Genomic DNA, 12,694 nt, shown 5'->3' on the forward strand with positions numbered 1-12,694 from the left:
GCTTCGCAGCAGGTCCTGTTCAGTCCTAACGGTGCCACAGTGACAGCTCTCCAACACAACACTGCCCTCACCGTTCAGCTGAGCTGCGGACTCCGGCGTTACACGGACCAACAATAGACCCTTTCCAATATGACACTAAACACAAACATAGAACGTGTAATGGACAGGGGCGAAATATAATTTAACAAATGAGTCTACCCACCCCCCCCAACCCCCACATTCCAGCTCATCTCAGTCATTATTAATCCATGAGGAATCAGACTCTCCTAAACCCCTCCGACCCTCTCCCTCACAGTCACTGCTCCAACTCTACTGCGCATCTTAAGGCAAGCGGCACATCTCAAAACAGGTTTCTCTGACTTTAATGTTGTGTCTTACAGGGTCGAGTTAAAAAAAAATACAATGCAACAAACAAGTTATTGAAATGTTAAATTAACAGAGATAGCGTTCACAGCGTTTCACTCGACAATGTGAGTCTGTTTAGTACGTAAAAAAAACAGTTCTAATTCAGCAGTGGTTCTGTTTAGTCGGCTCTGTTTAGTATTAAAGGAGATCTCAGTTACACAGGCGAGAAGGGGTGGGGGGGTGCTGGATGGATGTACCTAAACCTGTCTCGCTATGCTGTCAGAGAAAGTCTCTAACTAGCCATTCCACAGTCCGACGAAGAAGGAGCAGAGGGAATGCCATTTCTGAGCGCAGTAAACCTGAGAGAGGTCTCCTTGCAAATCGGGATGGTCATCATTCATCTCACTCAGTGAGCTCGGCTCCTCGCCCCTGACAGAATCCGACGCTTTGGATTTGTTGCTGGTCTTTTTCCGGGCTTTCTGAGTGGGCTCAGCCTGCTCCAACCCTGCACTCTGCTCCTTCAGGCGCCCAGTCCCTCTGAAATGAACCTTGTCCTTTCTCCTGCCCGGATCGGGGCTCTTGCCCTTCAGTTTTAGCTGCGATTCTGGCGGCCCCTGCTTGCAGACCCTCGCCTTTAAGGTGGCATCTCCCTGACAGACGTGTCTTTTCCTCTTGACTTTACTGAGGACCTGTTTCCAGTACTGGGCCGCCCTGCTGTTATAGGCGAGGCAGCTGTGCGGCGTGCCGCTATACTGACACCAGTAACTGTTGCCTTGGTACGTGCAGCTCAGCTGGAGGGTGGACTCTTCCTGCCCCTGCACCTCCCAGGAACACTCATGGCCCTCCCTGGTGGTCAGAACTCCTTTATTCGGCAACAATTTTCCTTTCCCCTTCCTCCTGGGACGGCTGGCTTGTTCGTTCCCATCTCCGCCTTTCGCCCCTTCCCCAGGACAGCAGATGAGGTACAACACCAAGAGAAACCGAGTGAGTTCCCAAAAGCACCTCATCTCCTCAGCCCCCTCAACACGAATTTCACGTTTCCTCTAAAAAAGCCAAAATCGAGACTTCAACCTGAAATGTAAAGATTGAATCGTTAATCTAATGCACATTTCATTCAGCTTAATTTAATTTAGTTCCAGCCCAGCTCCATCTAATCTGTCTCCAAATCGATTTGGGAATTATTTGGAAAGGGAACGATTTACTGTCTGGGAGGCGAATGAGAAAGTGGGACGACAAAACAGAAACCGAGAAATAGCTGGAGAAACTCAGCAAGCCTGCCGCATCTCTGCAAAAAGAGATAGAGAGAGAAAGCAGAGTTAACGTTTCGAGTCCAGAGATCCTTCTTCAGAACTGGGAGTAGCTAGGGAGAGGACAAATTCTGGTCAAACTATAGCCCCCTCCAACCAGGGCAAGGTACAGAAAATCCAGAAGCACGCTTCAGTTAGAAACAAGTTAACTGCGCTGGGGACAACACCTTACAGTCTCTCTTCCCAGCGCCTTACCTGTCCGAAAAGTTCAAGCAGAAAGCATTCCATCAAAAGGGCTGCAGTTAAAACAAGTCAGTTCTTCACGGGAAACCGATTTCGGGAGGAGGGAGGTGTATACTCCACTAATGATGCCGAAAAGTAACCGGGTGAGAATTTGCCGAAGAAACTTTTGCCTGTGATAATCAGGCACACATCAGTGAATGGAGTGACCCACTTTCTGACCCAGGCGATGCAACGAGACGGCGAGAAGAGTTGAAACAAAAAGCTTGCGGACAGTGCTATCGTCAACCTGGAAAGGAACCCTTGCAAACAAGGCTTTTTCAGTGTGTATTTACTTACCGGTTGTGTAGGAGGTGAATGGGACTCTCAGCCGCGATCCCACTGGCACTCACTGGAGGCGGTATCAGAGCTGCCCCTCAATGCGTTGCTGACAGGGCAACTTTCCAGTTCAAACCCAGCCCCCTCGCCCCAAAACCCACACCCCCTCAGCTAAAGAAACTCCACTTCCACACACAAAGCTCGACATGGGAAAGAAATGTTCGCACTTTCGTGGGACGATTTGTTTGATTTAACCACAGGCAAGCTGTTTATTTACCCCGAGAGTTGTGAGCATTTTAAAGAATTCAGTTCGAAGTGGTCTCTCTCTCACTCTATCGGTAGAGACGGTGTCATTCATGAATTGTCCTCACTGCTGAAGATGTATAAAAATGTTCGTTTGTCAAATATAGAAGTAAAATACTAAAAGTAAATTTACCGTTAGCGACTGAAATGTTAAGGACAAAATGGTATCAGGCTGGTTTGCAGGTGAACACACTTTCACATCTGGTGTAAACATATAATCACACACCGGCAGGTCCCAGTGAACAGCAGTGCGAGAGCCGAATGGCCTCTTTCCACTCACTATGTTAGTGCAGAATTACTGGTTTACTCCAAAGCAACACTCTAAGTGTTGTTTCAGAGATAGTAGGAACTGCAGATGCTGAAGAATCTGAGATAACAAGGTGTAGAGCTGGATGAACACAGCAGGCCAAGCAGCATCAGAGGAGCAGGAAGGCTGACGTTTCGGGCCTAGACCCTAAGTGTTGTATTTGTTAGCGCTTTGAAAGCATCCCAGCAGAATGTAAATCGGGGAGTAGCAATTGTAGCTAAATTGCAGAACATCAAGAGCTTATTTATTGTTTCATTTACAGAACAAAATCTCCCCGTTTGTCTTCGAAACCTCGAGTACTGGTACAGAGTGTCAAGTTCAGTTATAGTTTGTTGATAGTCTGTGGTAAAATGCACTTTAAACCCTCCCCATAATGGAACACCCTGATAGTCATGATAAAGTCCCATTGATCAGATTAACCCGGCCTATCAATCTTTATGTGGACTGACGCATAATGGCGCAAAGACTGGTGCCTGAGAAAATTTTCTGTATAAAAGAGCCAGTCCCCGTTAACTGGTGTTAATTTGCAGAATGTAAATCCTGGGGTGCCACTCCTGTCCCGTATATCTGCCCCCAATAAAAGACGCACTAACCCACACCCTAACACGAATTTATGGCACAGACTAACTAAGAGTCAAAATTCTGGAGGGATCTCTAAAGGAACGTGACCGCTTCTCTTCTGAAATGTGCCCCCTCCGTCTTTTCAAGTGCACGTTGGGGTGGTCCTTCCCGGAGTCTGTGGAAAGCATCTTGTCTCCTGGAAAGTTACCATGTTGTCATCTTTCTAACACCTTTCATCGCTGTAGGGCGTGTGTAATTTTATAAGCGAGTAAATACAATGGGAGCCATTGTACTGGTGGTCACGTTTACACTCCGCTGAAAACATTCAAAGATGAACAAAAAAGTTGAGAGCTGATTTGAAATATTTACTATAGGGACGGTGCTACGGTGCAAACTTGTCTCAGACTGTTTTGAGTCTGCAAACAAATGTCTAAACCAAACAAAAAATCACAAACAACTACGGATGCTGGGAAATCAGAAACAGAAATTGCTGGGAGAGCTCAGCAGGTCTAGCAGCATCTGTAGAGAGAAATCAGTTAACATTTCGGGTCTATAAAGAAGGGTCACTGGCCCGAAAGGTTAACTCTGTTCTGTCTCCACAAATGCTGCCAGAGCTGCTGAGTTTTCCCAGCAATCTCTGCTTTTGTTTTTTTAAACAAACCCGTAATTTTGGATAGACCCTTTCAGCTTCACTTGCCCAGCACAAGCTGCCCAGGAAGTAGCTTATACAGTACACTCAACAGATGGGACACAGAGTATTTGTTGCTAATCACTGAACCACTAGCTGAGCCTTATTAACTGAGGTACATTCTGTATCCCTCTATCTATTGATGTAAATATCCCTTACCAGAAATTCGAATTTCTTTACAGATGTTGATTTCCTGGCAGCTGCCTGCACTGCTGAAGCTTCTTGGAAGTAGTAGTGTAGATGTGAGGATGGTTAGAGGGCACATCAGTGTAAGTGACAAGAGAACTGCAGTGTTTATCCAAACTTGTGGGATTGTTTGTAGAATCCATAGACACAACTCAATGCGGCTATCAAAGCTAGTAGGAACTGCAGATGCTGGAGTATCTGAGATAACAAGGTGTACAGTTGGATGAACACAGCAGGCCAAGCAGCATCAGAGGAGCAGGAAGGCTGACGTTTCAGGCCTAGACCCTTCTTCAGAAATGGGGGAGGGGAAGGGGGTTCTGAAATAAATAGGGAGAGAGGGGGAGGCGGATAGAAGATGGATAGAGGAGAAGATAGGTGGAGAGGAAACAGACAGGTCAAAGAGGCGGGGATGGAGCCAGTAAAGGTGAGTGTAGGTGGGGAGTTAGGGAGATCAATGTGGATTTCACAAGCTTCAAAATCTCCCCTCCCCCGACCGCATCCCAAAACCAGCCCAGCTCGTCCCCGCCTCCCTAACCTGTTCTTCCTCCCACCTCAAGCCGCACCCCCATCTCCTACCTACTAACCTCATCCCGCCCCCTTGACCTGTCCGTCCTCCCTGGACTGACTTATCCCCTCCCTAACTCCCCACCTACACTCACCTTTACTGGCTCCATGATCAACCAGCATTAACAAGACCCAATGGGTGATGGAAAAAGATTAAAGAGGAAGAAAAATCACCAAAACTGAGAGTTTTCAGATATCAGGAAGAATTGAAATTGAAAGTTCTTTTCTCTAGAAAAGGAAAGACTAGGATGTAGTCACTGATTGTACTTAAAATAATGAAGGAGCTGAATTGACTCGATACCACAAAAGGCCTTCCATTTGTCAGTGTCTCAGAAAAAGACTGGCAGAAAATGAGATAGTCACCAACCGGTCCAATATAATATTTGGGAGAAATTCCAAACAATGTGATGTGAATATGGAACTCACTGGCACATGGAGGAATTGAAGTAGCTGGTATTGATGCATTAGGGGAGGGCTGGATATATTTACGAGGCTGAAGGAAATAGAGATATAATGGAATAGGGTTAGAGGAGGTGCCTTTGGAGTCTAGACACCTGATATAGATTTGATGGATTGAATGATCTGATTGAGTGCTTCGAGTCGATGGTTGGATTCTTACAGAGCTGGAAAGACCCAATGGAACTTTAAAATGGCAGGCAGGACCTGGATATAGAATGACTGCCTACATTTCTGACTCACGCCATTTTTGCTGGGGTGGGGGGAAGGACCTGAATTACAGGGAATCTGAACTCAGCTGGGCTATAGGAAATTAGCACTGAGTTCAAACAAATCCACTTTGACTATTTGAAGAGTGATTCCTGGCAATGGGTCAAGTTATGAATTGATGGGGTAGAGATGCAATTACTCTTGAAGGCTGGCTAATGTCTGATTTGGTGTACGATTTGAAGTTTTTGTCATTGAATCCCCAGTCTCTTTAACATGAGCAATCAGCTGAAGCTATCAGTTTAAAAGACACCCTGTGCTGGATTGCTTCAATTAACAGATCATCTGGTGTAAATGGAAAGAAAAGTACATTGCTCCACCGGTTTCAATTGAGTTCTTTTGTAAGCATTTTCCAAAGGCTATTTATAATTGAAACTATTATGAATGTTTTACCGTGTTTCAAAATCTTAGTGGGGAAAGGCTAAGTGCATAAACAAGATCTGTATTACATTTTCAGAAGTTTAATTATTGTTTTCATCTCTGAATGTCTCTTGAGGACTGTTCATGGTGTATGCTGGGTGACATTTTGTATTTGTTCATGGAATGTGGGCTGAGCCAACATTTCTTGCCCATCCCTAATTGCCTAGAGGGCAGTTATGAGTCAACCACATTGCTGTGGATCTGGAGTCACATGTAGGCCAGACCAGGAAAGGATGACAGTTTTCTTACCTAAAGGACATGAGTGAATCACATCGGATCCTCCAAAAATCAACAACAATTTCACGGTCATCATTAGATTCCTTATTCCAGATTTTTATTGAATTCAAAATGCACTACCTGCCATGGTGCTATTCAAACTCACATCCCAGAACATGGACCTGGGTCTCTAGATTAATTGTCTAGTGATAGCATCCCTAGGCCATAGCCTTGCCTTATGAGAGGCTGTAGAGTTAGTGTGTGGGGGTATGAGGTGGCATGGGGAGAAAGAACATGAGTTGACTTGGAAGGTTTATGGAGGGCATAGAAGAGCCAGTGGGTGGGAGAATGAGGGATGATAGCTAAAGGGCATGAAAGCTTCTAAAACAACTATGACAAAGTCCCAGAGAACAAGATCTTAAAACCAGTTCATCTGGCCATCTATATTCTGCTCCTGGGAAGCCCAACTTTGTGCTGTACACTCACTTCCCAAGAGTTAACATTGGGTGTGATGGGGGTCTTTTAAATGGGGTTATTATGCTGTGTTAACAAATGTCCCAAATTGAACAACCTGCCTCAGTAGTGGTTGCTCCTGTTCATTTGCAAGAGAAATGCTGGATACACCGTACAATTAAGTGGCTTCAGATTATACCATAAACATGTTTCAAATATCATTTTAAAGTCAATGTACTGTTTAGCTGCCAATCAGCATTTAATTTAATTTCAGTCATTCTAAATGCAGATAAGATATTTACATTTTTGATCATCTTACAGTGAGATTGGGGCACGTTAACTTCCATTTTCACACTTAACATTAGAATGACTTTTAATATGCAAAGCTTCACTGACTGATTAATGTATGCAAATAAGGAAGTAAAAATAGCATAAATCCAACACGAAGTTGGGATACTTCCTTCTAATATAAAATATTATGTAAATTCCTTTGTGGAGCTGTTGCTCGACCAGGAAGATAGCGCCACCAAGTGGCTATGTTACATATTACAGATGTTTGTTTCGCGTCTATTGTTTCCAATTTCGCTGGTATCCTGCACCACCGGCCTCACCTAGTCCCATGATTTGTTCCTCAGTTCAAAAAATATAACTTGCAGCAAAGTACATCACAATGTCTTAAAGTGGTATTATAATGCTTTTGGAGAATCAATTTGAAACACTTATTCATTAAAATGCAATAAATAAGTAAAAGAATATAATATTAAAATCTACAATTTATTTCAAGAAACCGTAATAGTTTTCTGTAAAACAGAAGTTTTCGACATATGTGATGCCACTACAACTTGGGCCAAGTGCCCAAGTATGAAAAATACTTCTCCTCGTCAGGAGACAAACAGATACAGAGAAACGCAAAGTTGATGAAGATGCAGGTTAACAATGCTATGGGAAACACAGGTTACTTTTCCAGAAGGTATAATTTTCATTGATAAATCTCAAACACAAAAAGTATAAAGTAATTAAGGAAGACTCAGAAGTACGTAGAGTATGGAAGGAGTAAAATACAGTCTTTGAATAAGCTCATGGATATAATTTACTGACACGGTCTAATAAGGTTTCAAAAAAAATCTTAAAAGCAACTGATGTATGCTAAAAACCTGATTTGTGGTCTCTATATAAAATAAAATTCCTTTTTTCTGCTGAAATCAGTTTTCAAAGTTCATTGAACTGATCAGAAGAAATGTGCTTCTCGGATTTTTCTTTGTCATTATTTCTCTTCACAAACAATTGTATGGGAAGGTGAATGATGCCTAGATCACAACCAATCTGCAATGTACAAAAAAAAACACTGAATGAAAATGGTACAGAACAATGTTTCTGATTTCCTTTCCATTTAGAAAAGGCTTTAAATTTTCCAGAAGCTTGACTGAAATGAGGCCTGTATCATGTGGGTTAGCCCATATACATCCTGAGGTACAATGCACAAGGACATTCAAAACTATGTTAGTACATTGCCAAATTTTATTTTTGAAGTGAAAAACACTTTGCCAGCTTTGGCCTTTGTAGTTATTAAAGCATCAGACTCTGTGGTCTGGATTTTAACTATCCAACATGCTCATAGCAGGGTAACTACTTTACTCATGGGAAGCCATTTAATTCAGCTAATACATTTGCACCTGACTTCCCAGCTTCTCAAAAAATTAAGTGGAGCAGCACAAAAACAATCCTTGTCAGTATAGTTATTATCCTGATGGGATAAAATTCGAACGATTGTACAGGTGTTTAAACAGCAACTGCTTTCTGCCATGGCCTTACACAATTACAAAGCAGTGCCTTGCTTCATTGCTGTCTCCCTGGTGATAATGCTCAGCTGTAAAGGACTACAGGCAGATTCTGTTGCCTGCTGACAGGAGAAAGAATCCTGCTGTGGAGAACAAGTCAAAGTTTGCAATTCCCAAGGAAATGAGCATCAGAATGTGGTGCTAAGTCTTTGAGACTCTGTTGGAAGAGCTTTAATGATCCAATTAGGGGAAGTTAATGGCGCAGTAAAGTATAGCTTGATGTGTACCTAACTTGACTCTCCCCCCTCCCCCTACTCCACTCACACAGCCTTCTCAAGCCTACTCCTGCAAGATCACTTCTTGTGCAAACTTATAGTGGTGTTGTGCCCATTGCTCGTTATCTAGGTGTTTTCTCACATCTCTTTGATTAACATGTATTTGTTTGGTCTACTTTTCCTTTTCTCCCTCATTCTTGCCAACTGTCAATGATCTTTTCTGTTATGAATAACGATAAAACCAGATTTAATATTCAGCTGCATCAATGAGCAATGCCAATGAAGAGCAGCTGCGCAGAAGAAACACGGTTTCCTCCCACAGTCCAAACATGTGCAGGTTAGGTGGATTGGCCATGGTAAATTTCCCATAGTGTCCAGGGATGAGCAGGTTAGGTGGGTTAGCCATGGGAATTACAGGGTAGAGGAGCGGGTGTGAGAGGGATGCTTTTTGGAGTGTTGATGGGCTGAATGGCCTGTTTCTATACTGTAGGGATTCTATGATGATGAAGGCTGAAGAAGGGTCCTGACCCGAAACATCAACTTTCCTGCTCCTCTGATGCTGCCTAGCCTGCTGTGTTCCTCCAGCTCCACACTGTGTTATCTCTATCAGTAAACCCTGTTTTGAGGGATTCAGCTGTGTGAAGGGAAGCTCTGTACTCTCAAAATTAACATACCTCATTTATTATAATAACAATCCTGAACAGTCAAGAGACAATGTAGGGGAAAAAAAATCACCAGAAAGATGCTCTTGCATTTCAGTGATAGCTGGAGGTGAGCTTGATGCCAGCTGGGAGGGGGTGACATTGGCCCTTTGTGCCATCTCACTGTCAGGGTCATTGACCAACCGACTCAACAAATATTAAAGAAAAATCACAGGGGAACCTGCAATGTTACTGTTCCCATCTTTCAATGAGAACATTCTTCTGAAGAAGACCTCAACATTTATTCACGATCTGTAATAGATTTATTCAAAAGGTGCATACTTGCTTCTTGATACCTTCCTCGCCACCTTTACTCTGTCCTGTAGGTAAAGGAAGTTAATTTCCTATTTTCAAGAGAATGTGTAGGCTGCTGTTTGATTTTGTGAAGGTTGCAAATGTAAGTTACGCCTTCAAATTTCTCACCAATTTAAGGCTGAGTCAGAGGTTTGAGACCTTCAGAGACCCATCGGCAGCATTGCATTCATTTCTGTTCACCGAAGCTCAGGAAGGATGGATTGGCACAGCTTCGCCGGAATGATGGAAGGATTGCAAGGATTGGTTACATGGACTGTAGTTCTCCAGCAGCAGTCTACAGATCCCTAAGAGTCCATGAATACTTTCTACAGGGTCTGCAAAATTTTTGAACTGCAGCAAGACGTGGGCTTGCTATGAACCAGACAGCAAACATGTAGGCAGTACTGAGTGGGCTAGCTGTCTCACCTAAGGCACATGGAGCCATACTGAGACTGTCAGAGAGATTGCCAGGCAGGTGAGCTGCTGTTACCAAGCCTAGTAGCGGACATCACGTAAGTTCAGGTTGTTGAAGAGGAGCATTTATTTTAAATATGCAAGTAGAACATACTATATGGTAAAAAACAGATACCTTATCACCTCATATCTGTAAGTAAATACATGTTTTCTTAAAAACATTATTAGAACACTCTTGCCATGCAGCACATTTTTTATTATCACAGAACGGTTACAGCACAGAAGTAGGCCATTCAGCCTCTTGGCTCTCAGCTGTAGCAATTTACATAATGATTATTTGAATTTCAATGGGGAGGGATTATTTCCAGGATTACTGGTCAATTTATATGGGGATCCTTCAACCAAAAATATTTGAAGATTACAGTCTTAGTCCACAGTGCTCAAATCTGTTTACATTCAGTAAACGGCAGTAGGTGGTACTGATTGCTTGTGACAAAATATTTATAAAACAGCCTTATCATTTTATGTATTAATAACCTGAGTGTAAAACATAGATAAGGCATGGGCATGAATTTGAGAACATGGACGACCAGGTTCTCAATATTAAATCTTCAGTGGTGTTGCTCTAGATATTCCAGGATTTGGAGTGGAATTTTGATGTTTACCAAGGGCCTCCTGCAGCTCAAATGTGACATCGGTTTTGACTATCAATAAAACAAACTACATATGTTACTGGCACTAATATAATTTACCAATCAATGCGAAACTTAACGCCCAAAATTCCAGTCCTATTAACACTCTAATTAAGTCAACACAGACTCCAATTGAGCCTAGATAATTGTCAGCCTATTTATTTGTTATATCTTATTTTTGATAATGGCAAATGATTCAATGGTGATCATTTTGGTGGCAGAGATTAAACTTTATTAGCAGAGATGAAATTTGACATATTCCAGTATCCGAACAGGAGTTTCGAAGATATATTTGAAAGTTATTTTACTCTGCTTATGGCTTAGGCAAAAAGTCACAGTAACAAGCCCCTCCAACCCTTGACCCAAATCCCTAGCTCACCCTCCACCTGTCTCTTGAAATCTTTTTCACCTTTGGACTCTGTTTTATGCCATTTTTTAAAATCACGTACACAAAATTCTGACTTTGCTTCGGTTTGTTCAAGACACTGATATATCACTTTTTCCTTCAGTGTTGGATTTATTATTAGTGCAGCCGTGGCAAAACATAAAGGCTTTTTTTATTGGCCTTGGTCATCAGATACACTGGGTCACTATGTCCAGCCCCTCCAATCATGTTCCAAGTCAAAATGTAGCCTGCCACTAGACACCCCCTGTTGTTAGTCACTAACAGTCCCCATTAACAACTATTCACCCTCCCAGCCTGATCGTTAGCAACTCCTTTGTCTGTCCAACTGTCTTTCTCTCTCTCTGGACTCTTATCCAATCATTTACTCCCTACCCCACCCGCCTCCCTATCTTCTGCATATAAACCGATGTTTTCCCAGCCACCATCAGTTCTGAGGAAGAGTCACTGGACCCTAAACATTAATTCTGTTTTCTCCTCCACAGATGCTGCCAGACCTGTTGAGCTTTTCCAGCAGCTTTGTTTTTGTTCATTGTTTATGTTCCAAGTCAAAGCAGGCTCCTCTCTTATACCATATTGCATTCCTATTAAACTGCCTAATCTGTATTCCCATAGAAACAGAGTTGTGACTGCATCTTTTCTTTTATTTCTGCTGTTCTTTCAATTTAATTAGCTGTATTACCCATTGACTCTTTTAATTGTCCTGTAACACCTACCACCTTCATTTACCTCATGCTATCTGCAAAGCATAACACTGTCTTTGGTTAGTATAGAATGGAAACAAATATAGAAATGGTGTATAGAAATCTTTGGCATTGATTGGTAGCAGTACAGCATTTTAACAGATACATGCTGTAATTAAGCACTTACCTGAACAAGCAACTAATGAATATAATGGAGGCTCCAAAACACTTTAACACTTCACAGGGTGGTTTTGCAGCTATCAGCAATATAACAATGATTTGTGAGGTTTCATTGAATGTTGAGTCTCCAAGCCAGCACGAAACAGATATTTATTCACTATAGTTCAGGTTTGGCTGCTTAACTGGCTGTAGTTATTGTGTCTAAATCCATCATCAAAATACTTCATAAATATCCCCTTCTGGTCTTAGCACAATTGCACAAAGAAATTCTTATCTAAAAAATTCTGATGGCTCAGAATTTTTATTTAATTCCCGAAGTGCATAAAATGCACAATACTTACCCGACACTTTATGTCTCAGCTGTAGTTTGAGAGTTTTGCTTGGGTTATCGTGAGACAAAGAGTTTCTCACAATACACTCTGGTTATTAGATTTCCTTAAGAAGAGGTTTTAAATGATGACTCTCATAGTGCAACTTGTTATGATCCCAGACCAGACTACCAAATTTATTTTACAATCTGCCTAGGGACCATTTATCTTGTATAAGAACAGACAAAATGTCAGATCCGTGGATGTGCTAAGAGAGTGAAGCCACAGATTGCACATTTTTGAATAAACAATAATAACGTATACAGTATGATGCTAGAACAGTAATACAATCTATAATACATGGACAATTTATACGCTACCACACAAAACTAACA

The 12,694-nt window shown here is 42.2% G+C and overlaps 1 protein-coding gene across 4 annotated transcripts; it reads right to left on the reverse strand.

Moving 5' to 3' along the window:
* Positions 1-346: 346 nt before the first annotated feature.
* On the reverse strand, positions 347-12,020 carry LOC109915909 (fibroblast growth factor-binding protein 3-like). Of its 4 annotated transcripts, none has more exons than XM_048609006.1 (2): positions 11,999-12,020; positions 347-1,416 (listed from the first exon to the last, which is right to left on the reverse strand). In XM_048609006.1, exon 2 carries the CDS (start codon positions 1,350-1,352, stop codon positions 642-644), a length of 711 nt encoding a protein of 236 aa, XP_048464963.1. In that variant the 5' UTR covers positions 1,353-1,416; positions 11,999-12,020; the 3' UTR covers positions 347-641. The 4 variants fall into 4 exon arrangements, with proteins under 4 accessions (XP_048464963.1, XP_048464960.1, XP_048464959.1 ...); XM_048609003.1 differs by lacking the exon at positions 11,999-12,020 and adding an exon at positions 4,169-4,260; XM_048609002.1 differs by lacking the exon at positions 11,999-12,020 and adding an exon at positions 2,172-2,272.
* Between the last annotated feature and the right edge of the window lie 674 nt (positions 12,021-12,694).

This window comes from Rhincodon typus, chromosome 20 (genome assembly GCF_021869965.1).
Source record: "Rhincodon typus isolate 14 chromosome 20, sRhiTyp1.1, whole genome shotgun sequence".
In the NCBI taxonomy this organism is placed as follows: Eukaryota; Metazoa; Chordata; class Chondrichthyes; order Orectolobiformes; family Rhincodontidae; genus Rhincodon; species Rhincodon typus.

Excerpts from the sequence above, each read along its gene's own strand:
- LOC109915909 (XM_048609006.1), bottom strand. The coding sequence starts at position 1,352 with ATGAGGTGCTTTTGGGAACTCACTCGGTTTCTCTTGGTGTTGTACCTC.